The 13,512-nt window shown below is 43.5% G+C and overlaps 1 protein-coding gene across 1 annotated transcript in view; it reads right to left on the bottom strand.

The window, feature by feature from the left end:
• The window catches only part of LOC133110238 (regulator of G-protein signaling 17-like), a 6,493-nt gene extending 5,759 nt beyond the window's left edge, over positions 1 to 734 (bottom strand). The window contains exon 1 of the mRNA XM_061220193.1: positions 574 to 734. Coding sequence (XP_061076177.1) covers positions 574 to 630 — 57 coding nt within the window. The 5' untranslated portion in view covers positions 631 to 734. The remainder of the gene's footprint in view (positions 1 to 573) is intronic.
• Between the last annotated feature and the right edge of the window lie 12,778 nt (positions 735 to 13,512).

The raw sequence follows: 13,512 nt of genomic DNA, 5'->3' as shown, positions 1-13,512 counted from the left end.
TTACATTACAATTTTTACTGCAAGCTAACTTACCGTTGTCATTGTTCATCTTACGCGAATCTTACGTTGACAAACACAAATGCGAGTTACCAAAGTTACCACATTTTCTAAAAGGGTTCATTCGGACAGACTACACCGAACAAGAAAGTTAGAACACTAACAAAATGAAGAAATTCAATCCAATAGTTTGAAAAAAGAAAAGACCACCAGCTAGTTGGCTAATTAGATCGCTAACTCCTAGACTAGCTAGTGATCTTGCAAGCTACATTCTCCCTTTGCGAAAGTCAGCACACCATGTAGCTAGTCACTTGCGGTGACAATTCTGATAAAGACCCAAGCAATGTTTTGCACATTGCATTACTTTTCGAAAAGTAAGCCAAACAAGAAGTTCGAGTGGTTATATAAAGAATTCGGGACATTGCGTACTTAGCAAGTAATTATGACATATTCTGGAAGAATCACAGACCTTTTCAGACGCAAAAAGCCCACCATTCACTCGCTACCTTACCAGCTACAATGTAGCTAGCTAACCGACAGAATACTTGCGGCAGTTGACGTCCTGATGATACTTACAATTCTTGCACTAAAGTGATCTGGAGTGCGGTAGCAGTTTCGTTTTCTGAAGCACATTCGTTCCTTTAATTGTATTTTAATTTTAAAATATATTTTTCCAACAAAAATGTTGCAGCTTGTGAATCAACCATAGACTGTAGAAACGGAATCAACACCGTCAGTCAAACAAGAGGCTGTGATGCGCATGCGCGCACATCGACGACGTACTCGGGTCTCGGGCGGCTGGAGTGGAGGAGGACTTCCTTAGGCGTTACCATTTAAAAGAACAACTTTGTTGCTGCGCTACCAAGGGTCGAGTAATGAATGACATGTAAGTGATCGCACAGTGGATCACAGCATAATTATTATACGCTGCAATATAAAACCACAACTGGCAATGATAATCATACAAAGGTTAATTCATTCATTCATTATCCTAACCCGCTTATGCTGAACAGGGTCGCTGGGGGGCTGGAGCCTATCCCAGCATACATTGGGCGAAAGGCAGGAATACACCCTGGACAGGTCGCCAGTCCATCGCAGGGCACACACACCATTCACTCACACCCACGGGCAATTTAGACTCTCCAATCAGCCTAACCTGCATGTCTTTGGACTGTGGGAGGAAACCGGAGTACCCGGAGGAAACCCACGCAAACATGGGGAGAACATGCAAACTCCACACAGAGAGGCCCCAGCCAACCGGGATTCAAACCCATGACCTCATTGCTGTGAGGCTCCTTGTGGTGCTACCCACTGCACCATCCATGCCGCCACAAAGGTTAATTGTACAACCAAATTGTCTCGAATTGCAGTTTAACACCTAGCTTACATTTTCAGAATCCAACTTTTCTGATATAACTCCTTATTTGTATTTGTCTTGTATGAACAATGTTATACTATATAAATACATGTCATATTTGGCTACATTATGCCTTTGCTGAAAAACTTAGCTGCTTTGCACTGAGAAAACAAAACCTTTTTATCTTCCAGTCACGTAACAATGCAAGAAATCACAAATCCCCTTTACAGTGCCGGCACGACAGAATGCTATGCACATTCGCTGCCAACAGGAGTCACCAAATGCCAATGCTACTAAAATGACTTTAATGTTAAGTTATATGCGGTTCTCTTTGCTGTCTTGTTCATAGTCTCTACGGGGAGCTACGTGTGTCTGTAGGTCAACGAAGAAAGACGCGGAGGCTAATTGCCACGTCGCAGAGAGAACGTAACGAGCATACACTCAGTGGCCCCTTTATCAGGTGCACCTAGTACCGAGTAGCCCCGTTTGCTTCCAGAACAACCAGAATTATTCATGGCATGGATTCAACAATGTGCTCGAAACATTCCTTAGGGGTTTCAGGCTGACCCGAAACCCCTAGTTCCTGCAGATCTTTTGGCCACACATGCAAACTGCGAACCTCCCGTTCCACTTCATCCCAAAGGTGCTCTATTGGATTGAGATGGGCAACTCTGCAGGTCATTGGAGTAAACTGAAGGCACCTTGGAACCAGCTTGAGATAATGCATGTTTTGCAAGTTAGGCAGATTATCCTGCTGGAAGTAACCATTTGAAAAATTGTACACCGTGTGTTGTTCAGCTGCTGTAGCCCATCGGTTTCAAGATTCTATAGAGATTCCCTTCTGCACACCACTGAGGTAAATGGTTGGAATTCATATAGTACCTTTATCCAAAGTGCTGTACAATTGATGCTTCTCATTCACCCATTCATACTCACACTCACACACCAATGCCGATTGGCTGCCATGCAAGGCACCAACCAGCTCGTCAGGAGAATTTGGCAGTTAGGTGTCTTGCTCATGGACACTTCGACACACACAGGACGAGATGGAACCGGCTACCCTCCAACTGCCAGAAGACTGCTCTTACCACCTGAGCTAATGTCGCCCTAAATGTTCAAATATATAACTGTTATTTAATACATAATCATTTGCAGTCTTTCTGCTGACTTGGCCAGGTCTGCCCTGGCCTCCGTCACAGAACTGCTACTCACTGGGTGTTTTCTTTTTGTTTATCACACAATTTCCTGTAAAATCTAGAAACTGTAGGGCATGCAAATCCAGCAGCTGTTTCTCAGATGCTGGAACCACCATGTCTGGCACCAATAAACATATATGACAGATGCCGTTTAGATCAGTGGTGGACAATTCCAAAGGGCTGGTATTTGGTATTGCACCCTAATTGAGCTGCTCTCTGCACCCAACCCATAATTCTTCATTAGTTGCTGTTTATAATTGTTTATTGTAAAAAAAACAACAACAAAAAACAAAACAATCAGACATAAACTAAAGCTTCTTAATCACTCAAAGAACTAACTTCAGCAAATAGATTCCCTTTCAGAGGAAGTGGACTTGTGGTTTCCACAAGTCATTGTGTTGATATAAAACGTCGTCGATCTATGTTGAGGCCTGTTATGTTTTGTGTCGTATGGCGAGAGATGTTTTCTGCGTTGCTTCGTATGGTTCGACATGAAAAGGTTGGCGGCATGGATCACTCTCAGGTCCTTCTTTTTGCAGTACACCATCCGACCACTTGGTGTCAGTAATGGCCTGGCTGAATGCATGGGGGGAGACTCCCGTGAACAGCAGGAAAGACGCAAAATAAAAGCTTAAATAATTTACAACTAAGCATCAATATATTTCGTTTGATCATATCTTGGGAGAAACAAGTGCCTGGCCTATATCTCTTCCCGAAACAGGAGATTCGTTGCCTGTCCTCTCTGGGTTTGTTGAGGCTGCGGAATCCCAAAGCATGTGCGATTTTTTTCTGCAACGATGCTTTATTATACACATCAGACTGCCATCCTCAGCCGGAAAAGAGAGATTGTGGTGACACATTCAGGACCCAGCGCACATTATTTGCGAGTCCAAAGCGATGACTTTTAATTGTTCATTCACTCTTTTCTCACGGATCTGTTCAAACGGAGCCGAGAACGGAAAGGCACTGCACCGCTGCATATCAGTTGTAACATAATTAAGTTATCAGTCACTGCAGGATGTAAGGATCCTGTGAGCAGGATGTAAGCTGGGTAACAAATCCCGAAGTGTATCGCGTTATCAATAAACTGGTTGTAAAGCTCCCTTATGGCTTAAAGATAGGATGTCAAAACTGGCACACTTCTGTATATGGGTAGTTGACATATGGCTTTCTTATTGAACAATTAATTCACATTTCTACATTTAAAAAGATCTTATTTACATATTCATATAGCAAAGAATGTGAACTTTCATACATTATAAAGGGTCACTGTTGATTTTAATGTTAAACCATATTTTTATGTCTTGCCCCATACCCTTTGGTGTCACCCTTTGGTGTGACAGTAATTTGTACTCATAGGATACACAATTCTTATTCAGGACCTTTAAAAAAGGAAAGAAATCCCTTTAAAAGCAGATACAAGATGAAGCGAGAAGCTTACTGAAACAAATTGTGTGGGACATAATTAAGAATGAAGAGAGCTAAGTGACATAATAATGTTAACCTTTCACTTAAAAAAAAAGTAATTTACAATTCAGGGGGAGAATGATAATTATGGCGGCTAGGCCAGAAATCTAGAGAATATACTTAGTAGCTATATGGCTAATTTATGAATATGAGATTTTTATTAATTAAATTTACTGCTTTAATGGTGTTAGAGACCTGCTGGTGTGTCATTTTCACTGGGTCATGAAACTAAATAGAATATTTTGCTTAAGCCAATTGGCGCACCACATCTTGATGAAGTGTTGGTAGCTTTGCTTATGCTATCATAGCGTGAGTGGTCCAGAACGACAGCATATTCACTACCGGGTTAATTCATAGCTGTTGAATTCTCATCTGCCCCCGACAACATAAAGTATATGCAGACATTTGGGCATCCCCAACTTTGGCATGTGCCATGTTTACTGGTTTCATCTTTTCAAACTGTTTTCAAAATTCATCAAGTAAATAGTCATTGTGTGTTAAAATGTCTGTAAATATTTCTTAAATTGTTACCATGCAGATGCTGTGCCAACTTCTGCCATTTCATGTACTGGTATAGACATTTAATTTAAACAGTGATGTTCATGCTTCAAGAGTAGCTTTATTTGAATGATAATGCAAATTGGAAAATGAAAATGCATTTCCTGAACTGCATCAACATGTTTCATGTGATTATACAGTGATGGTGTCAAAATAATAATTTAGTGTGATTATACAGTAATGTTGCCAAAATGATAATTTAATGTGATTTTGTGATATAGGCATTTTCACTCTCTCGCCAGGCATTTGAAATGACGTTACTAAAGACGTACCATGCCAAAAAGGTAAACAGCACCTCCCATTTTTGCAACTTAATACAGTATATTTTCTGCTGTGCAATACAGGTGGCAAAATTCAAATGTTTATCTGAATGTAAAAAGGGAAACAGAGCCCCCCCCCCGTGCCTTTGAGTGGGAAATTTAAATCCAAACGTGGAACTATATTGCCATTTTACATATTGCTTTTTCATTCAAATTTTGCCTGCATTATGCATAAATACTATCCTGCCTACACACCACTGAGATATACAGTGTAAGAACGGGAGATGGCTTCCCCTTACCGGTTCCATGCATTCCTATGGGAGCTGCTCAATGGTGCAGGAAGCTTGATCCTGGAAGCATAGTCATGTTTGCCGCTGGGGTTTGGCCCCAGAGCCTGCTCACGGGGTACCTAGAAGGATGAGCAGGAATCCAAAAAAAAGTTATATCTTCTTCTCTGTGGATCAGAAAAAAAAATTGGTCCCTGGTCATTTTATGATTTAAAAGTACTGCCCACAATATAATAATTATTATGCCAGGATAAATGCACAGTTTTGAATGGACTTCAATGCTGAAATTTGCTTTTTGCCACCCAAGGTTTAATAAACTGCAATACCTCCGGTAGCCACTGTTTCTACAAACCGTGATGCTCATTCAGAACAGTGCCACAGAGTTAGGATAGCAATACAATTAACTATTGAATAGCCAACTCACTAACAGATTACGTGTAATCTGGATTATGTAATAACATTACTAAAATGAAGCGACTGTAATTAGCCCAGGATTGTTTTTATAATGTGTATAAGCTGATTACAGCTACTAAATATTACATGATTTCATTTTGGATTGCTTCAAGATAGACCGTATAAACCATGTAAAATAGTTCCGAATGAATGTTGTGAAATAAAATTGGATACAATGTTAAATAAAAAAACTTGGTCTGTAAAGCAGCGTCACCTGCAGTCAGCCATACATTAACTTATCTTTATACCTCTTCTTCACTTTATACCATTATCCAAGGGATCTGAATTTATATGCCATTTTAAAATGTATGTTTAAAATTTGTTTTTGAAGCTGTCAAATTCTTCTTAAATTCTCTTTTTCTCGGTCTCTCCCTCTCTTAATCATTCTGAAACATTATAATTTTATACAGCTTTTCAGAAAGCATTAATGGGAATGGTCAACTACAATACTGTGGCAATGAGGCATTATGATTTTACATTATCATTAATTATTACATAATTTACAGTGCTTCCTTTGTATTGGCGCTCACTTAAAAATAAGGTGGATAATGTCCATATTTTTTGGAGTCCCACTCTTGACCATGACTGCAAGTCTTTACCCTGAATGTCCCGATGAGAAATAAGAGGAGTAGAAGGGCCAAAAGCACAGGGCAATATTTGCTCAGGCGGTAAGGGCAGCTGTCTGGCAGGTTTGATCCTGCACTGGGTCTGTCAAAGTATCCCTGAGCAGATGTCTTGACAACCCATAAATGCTCCTGACGAGCTGGTTGGTGCCTTGCATGGCGGCCCAATCGCCGTTGGTGTTTGAGTGTGTGTGTGAATGGGTGAATGAGAAGCATCAATTGTACGGCACTTTGGATAAAGTCCAACCATTTACCGTTAACCGTTTACATACAAACACCCAAAGCATTACCAGTGCCCAGAAGTGACGATGGGAAAGCAGGATATGCCAGCAAACCCACCATCTTGCCTGGAATTACGCTGGCTTTTGAAAATGCAGCTACTGAATGGCCGGCAGGTCTTCCAGTATATCTGGGCATTAGCACCTGAGCGCGGAGATCCCCGCCTGTCTCTCGGACAGATTAAATGTCTCTGTCACAAAGCCCAACTGAAGCCCTTTGATTAAAGGAGCGTAGTGGAGGGTGCCAGAGTTCAACCAGAGACCCCCCCCCCCCCCCCTCCCGAGGATGTTCTGGAAGGAAGAACGTTGTCTTTTTGGCAGGTAACACGACAGTGTTTTCCCCCATTCTGTTTCCACGGAGTGGCTCTTTCCCCTGTAAGATCACAGCCGATAGGGCTGATGCCCTTGTCAGATGGCACGCTGAGCTGGAGTCAGGTGCTGGTTGTCTTTTTTTTTGTCTGAGAAAAGGTTGATGGGTGCTTGGAAAGGTTTCCTTCTTTTTGTGTTAAAGTGTCAATCAATTCAAGGTTTAAGTCTGACAAAACGGCAGCACGGATGGTGCAGTGGGTAGCACTGCCGCCTCACAGCAAGGAGGTCCTGGGTTCGAATCCCCGTCGGCCGGGGCCTCTCTGTGCGGAGTTTGCATGTTCTCCCCGTGTTTGCGTGGGTTTCCTCTGGGTACTCCGGTTTCCTCCCACAGTCCAAAGACATTCAGCTGATTGGAGAGTCTAAATTGCCCGTGGGTATGAGTGTGTGAGTGAATGGTGTGTGTGCCCTGCGATGGACTGGCGACCTGTCCAGGGTGTATTCCTGCCTTTCGCCCAATGTATGCTGGGATAGGCTCCAGCCCCCCTGCGACCCTGTTCAGGATAAGCGGGTTAGGATAATGAATGAATGAATGAAGTCTGACAAAGTAAGAATTGTGGCTTCGGCCTGCAGTCCGTGGGTAACCGATCAACCAGCGGGAGAGTGACTAGTGAGCGCCGACGCATGGTCCCCTATCCGAATGAACCCTCCCGTGCCTCGGGTGATTCAATAGCCAATTGCGTGTCGTCCTATGGAGCCGCCGTCAAGAGACGGCACTGACACGGCCCAGATGTGATCCATGATAAGCGGGTCTTATCCGTGCACCACAGCGTGGGGCCCTTAACCCAATGAGCCACCCAGCGCCCCGGGCAGACAATGCATCCATACTGCGTGAACGAAATGACTTTATGGCTGACAGCGACAAGCAGGTTAATATATGAATATACGCTCAGTGAGCTTTTTATTAGGTATTTATTAGGCTTCTTCTGCTGTAGCCTATCCACTTAGAGTTATGATGCGCTGCGTGTTTTCAGGGATGCTCTTCTGCATACCACTGTTGTAATGTGTGGTTATTTGCTGTCACTTTCCTGTCAGTTTTGACCCGTCTGGCCATTCTCCTCTGACGTCTCTCATTAACAAGGCGTTTCTGTCTGTGGAAGTGATGCTCACTGGATTTTTTATTTTTTTTGGATCATTCTTTCGCAAATTCTTGAGATGAATGTGTGTGTGAAAATCAACAGTTTCTAAGACACTCAAACCACCCTATCTGCCACCAACAATCATTCCTCAGTCAAAGTCACTTAGACTTTTTTTCGGGTTGATGTGAACATTAACTGAAGCTCCTGACCCGTATTTACATGATCGTATGCATTGCACTGCTGCCACACAATTGGCCGATTAGATAATCGCATGAATAAGTAGGTGTAATAAAGTAAAAATGTTCTTAATAAAGTGCTCCTGTAAATCCATCGGCCATCCGTCAGCACGGGGGGAGAGCAGACAAGGCCCTGTGCCCTCTGAACTGTCCTATCGCTGCTGTTTCTTTTTTCACTCCGTCATTCGGCAGCTGATGTAGGAGTGCGCTTCATGTGCAGCTGGTGCAGGCGTGCCGTAGGTCCTCGACTGACCAGAGGGGGTGCTGTTGAGAGATGAAGCAGGATGAATACGGCCAATAATACACATAGGTTGCCAGGCAATGCTATGGTCAGGATTTCAAAGCAAGCCTTGGGGTTATGGATACACTATTGGACTGGTCTAGCTGTGCTTAGTTTTTTTTAATAATGATGATAATAATAATAATTATAATGAGAAGAAGAAGAAGAAGAAGAAGAAGAAGAATAATACATTTTTTAAAGTTTTAGTGCGAAACGCCCCTGCAATGCCATAAGAAGCCGTCACTCAGGAATAAAAAGCTCAGTGAAAACACAGCAAAAGTGCTTATTTCCTGTGCTTCATCCCTAAAACTCTCAGGGAGATGCATGCTGTATTCACTGCCCTAATGCACACAAAAATAGACTGCTCTCCCCTTTCAAGTTCCAGATATGCAGAGGACTGCAGACAAGTTGCCAAGATAAAAGCCTCATATTAGAGAGAACAATTTCTGAGATCTATCAAAAAGAGACGGGGGGGGGGGGGGGGGGGTAAAGAGCAAGAAGTGGAAAAAGCAAAGTGTGGAGAGAGGGAGGGGAGGGTGGAGAGAGGGAGAGAAGTGGAATTGCAGTCATTGTTGCATTGCATTTTCAGTGTGAATCTAAGGACAATTAGCCACGGTAAGTCCATCTTGAACACAGTCCCACAATGTTGCAATCAATCTATCAATCACTCTCTTTCTCTCTCTCTCTCTCTCTCTCTCCCTCACACACACACATCATCTACACTCTCCCTCCCATCTGAAGAGTGATCTATGCTGTCATCTACGTCCTCTCTTATAAACCGTTAAATTGTGCCTTTCGAAAAGTTTACGGACCACCAGATACAGCAGCTCAGGAGTTCCTTCCATCCTCTTCCATCCTCTTCCATTCTGCTTCCATCCTCTTCCATCCTCTTCCATCCTCTTCCATCCTCTTCCATTCTGCTTCCATCCTCTTCCATCCTCTTCCATTCTGCTTCTTAGCTTAAGTGGTCCTGCTCGGCAGCCAGCACCTAACCGGAGTGTCCGCTTTATCTAAAGAATCTGTGGTAAGATTTTGAGTTGCAGACTGTGGTAGTACTCTGTATTAGAAACAGGGCTGCGGGTTATAATTCACTAAAGACATTGTATGTACATAGCTTGTTTGCGTGACTGATTGAAATATAATATATCAGAAAAGATAGTTACTCCGCAATCTATAAATTATGTCTCCTTTAAGATATTCGAATATGTATGCATTTTTTCAAATGCTGTCCAATAAGATAATTATAATTCCCAGTCCACAATTTAATGCAGGATGTAGTTTCCAAACGGCAACTTTCTCACAAGCCTATGTCACTAGGGGCGGCATGTAGCGTAGTGGTTAAGGTACATGACTGGGACCCGCAAGGTCGGTGGCTCTAATCCCGGTGTAGCCACAATAAGATCTGCACAGCCATTGGGCCCTTTGAGCAAGGCCCTTAACCCTGCATTGCTCCAGGGGAGGATTGTCTCCTGCTTAGTCTAATCAGCGTCGCTCTGGATAAGAGCGTCTGCCAAATGCCAGTAATGTAATGTTGCAGATGGCGAAGAGTCATCCCTAAGGACAGTCCAGGTGGATGCAGTGAAGTTTAGCCTTTGGGTAGTGCCCCTGTCATGTCCAAGGACAGCGTCACATGATCATGAACGGCAGCGCAGCACTGGAGCCTCCCACTAGCCAGCTGGTACATTCTGCAGTGAAGAAGCTGGAAGAACAGAACAGAAGAACATAGAAGCTGACAATCACCATGGTTACCGTAGGAATCTGCTCAGTCAGATAAACTGCCCACAGACTGATGTGTGTTTGTGTAGCCGCTTCACACACACCTTTAAGTGGCCACTTTATTAGGTAGACCTGTACATCAGCTTGTTTCTGTTTCAGTTATATTACATTATAATCAGCCAATTGTGTGGCAGCAATTCAATACATGAAAGCATACAGATATGGTCACGAGGTTCAGACCAAACATCAGAATGGGGGAAGAATTTGACCTAAGTGACTTTGACTGTGGAATGATTGTTAGTGCCAGACAGGGTGGTCTGAGTATCTCAGAAACTGCTGTTTTGATTGGACTTTCATGCACAACAGTCTCTAGAGTTGATGGAGAATGGTGCGAAAAACAATAAACACCCTGTGGGCCAAAACGTTTTGAATATGTTTTAAGAATATGAAAATATATTTTATATCATATGTATCATTCCACATATTATCTAGTACATAGGACAATTTCTTCAAAACTGATCAGTGGAAATATAGAAGAATCCAACCACAATGTGTTTTTTCTGATCAATGGATTCAGTGCAAATCATTTTGCGCTGATACCAACGCACGATCATGTCTTTTACATGAGCCCTTAAAAAATCCCAAAACAGAACAAACACGCTGTCAGAACTGCCACTGTTGTTTTCCTACGGGCCAATGCTAAACGGACCCGTTTTAATCTGGCGGCGTCAAGTCTTCCTGAACCGAGGAGGGACGACATCATGAACCAGAGCAATTAATAGCCTCCTATGGATGGGCGTAATTTTGTGCGAGTCTCAACGGTGTGTAATTACCGCCGTTTATCATGCCAGTTACTGCCGTGCTCAGCTGAAAGCTCCCTTCCTACACTCCGCCCAGACTCTTCCCTCCTCCCCATCTGTCTCTTTCTTATTTCAAAGCTTCATTTCAGCATTCAGCATTCGGGCGGCCTGTAGCGTAGTGGTTAGGGTAAATGACTGGGACCCGCAAGGTCGGTGGTTCGTTCCCCGGTGTGGCCACGTTAAGATCCGCACAGCCTCTGGGCCCTTGAGCAAGGCCCTTAAACCCTGCATTGCTCCAGGAGAGGATTGTCTCCTGCTTAATCTAATCAACCGTACGTCGCTCTGGATAAGAGCGTCTGCCAAATGCCATTAATGTTATGTAACGTCGTGTAATGTAATGTAACACTTCCATGAATGGTCCTTTCTAAGAGCTAGATATCCGTAATACATAAGTGATTAACAATGACCAAGAATACACACAGGTGCATGTGGTGGGTAATGGTAATAAGACCCAGGCATTTATGAATGTATATAGTTCTTTTCAAGTGGTATATAGCTCTTATGGAGGAACACTCAGAGAAAGGGCTACTAACAGCTCGTAGAGCTTCATTTCATTTTTCTGGTTCATTTTTTTGTGGAGCTGTTCATTCCGACTTTCATTCCACAGACTATGAGCTGTGTATATGTTGCCACACATGTATATGTTCATGTGATTTCTGGAACATGTTTCATATAATGACGAATTGTTTTGACCCTCATAACTGAATTACAGCAAGAATTTGAGATGCATTTTTGTTTTAAAAGAGCATCTATAATTAGTTGGTTGAGTCGGATCCCAGAACTTGGGAAATAAATCCTGTCGTGACCCAGTGCGTTATGGCTTTTATTTTGCACTCAGTGTTTTGCAACAGCAGTTTGGTTTGAGTGCACTGGGGGAGTGATTTAGCGTGATCAAAAGATTGTTGATTTTATCTTCAGGATTAGGAAATCCAAGCAGATGGTTATGCCAATACTGCCGCTCAGGGAAGCGTTGTTGCGCTGTGAAAAAGAGAGAAGAAACAACACTGTACACAGCTCTGAGGGGAGGCTAAATTACAGCGCTTTAACTGCACACGGGACGAGGAGGGGCCTGCCGGCCTGGATGGGCGCGATTTCAGTTGAGGAACATGTTGGAACAGAGAGGTCATGGGGTCGTGGGGGTTATGGCACGGTGAAAACCGAGTGAAACGTCAATCTAAAATCCTCAGTCATGTACAGCGTGATCCTGCTGTGCACGTCAACTCGTCTTCTCGATGAATCGAACAAATTATGATTAATAACAACGTACGATAATAACTTGACACTTATTAAGAACCAAGTCAACTAACTTGTATGACAAATAAGTATTGAGGGGTGGCCTGTAGTGTAGTGGTTACTGGTTAAGATAAATGACTGGGACACGCAAGGTCTGTGGTTCTAATCCCAGTGTAGCCACAATAAGATCTGCACAGCCGTTGGGTCCTTGAGCAAGGGCCTTAACCCTGCATTGCTCCAGAGGAGGATTGTCTCCTGCTTAGTCTAATCAACTGTACGTCGCTCTGGATAAGAGCGTCTGCCAAATGCCATTAATGTAATTAAATAATAAAACGATGTGGGTGGTTGGAGGGGGAAGTGAGGATGTGGCGAAAGAGTCGCGCTGACCTGAAACTCCATCCTTGCAGATATGCACAAATGTACCGCTGCCCCAAGGTGTCTCATCCCCCGCTGCAGAAGAACAGCTTAACCTGACACCCCAAGAACAGAACGCAACGATTAAGGTCCAGAAGTATGCGGATAATTAGGCTTCTGCATTCGCATGAAACCAAAGCAGACTTTCTGCTGTTCGAGTTTCTGGCTGTTCATACGATGTGTGTTGTCATTCTGCAGCACCTGTAGACAGAGCCTTACGCAGACTGAGGGTGGTGGTGAATCCCCTCCTTGAGGGGGGTTGGGGGGAAGGCGATTTTCACAATTTTTTTAAAAGATATTTTTTAGGCCTTTTTCAGCTTTATTGGACAGTACATAGAGACAGGAAGAATGGGGGCGAGAGAGAGGGAAAGACATGCGACAAATGTCGGACGGTCGGATTCGAACCGTTGACGTCGCGGCTCACAATGAGCACGCGGTCAGTGCTCTGCAGGCTGCGCCACCGAGACACCCCCGGTTTTCACAATCTTAACACTGAAATCCATCAATCTGGCATACTCTGAAGTGAAAACGGAAAGATTTGCTTCGATTAAAAATATTTGATTAAAATACTGAGGTCATGTCCTCAGTGTCCTCAATAGTAGTTATGGGCCTGCCTGGAGACAGATTAATACCCCCCCCCCCCCCCCCTTCCAGCAGCACCCAGGCCAGCCCAAACTAGCACACTTCATGTCTGGACATGATTGTATTGTGCTGTGAGTGCTCCTGTGTTCTGTTGTAGAATCCGCTGGGTTGTGAGTGTCACATGTGCACGATGTGAGACGTGGATTGGGTTACAAAGGTCTTTAAGGATTGTGTGTGTGCAGTATGGACGAGAATAGATTTAATTTGTTA

This window comes from Conger conger, chromosome 14 (assembly GCF_963514075.1).
Source record: "Conger conger chromosome 14, fConCon1.1, whole genome shotgun sequence".
Taxonomy (NCBI): domain Eukaryota; kingdom Metazoa; phylum Chordata; class Actinopteri; order Anguilliformes; family Congridae; genus Conger; species Conger conger.
This window is presented reverse-complemented; position numbering and strand designations above follow the sequence as displayed.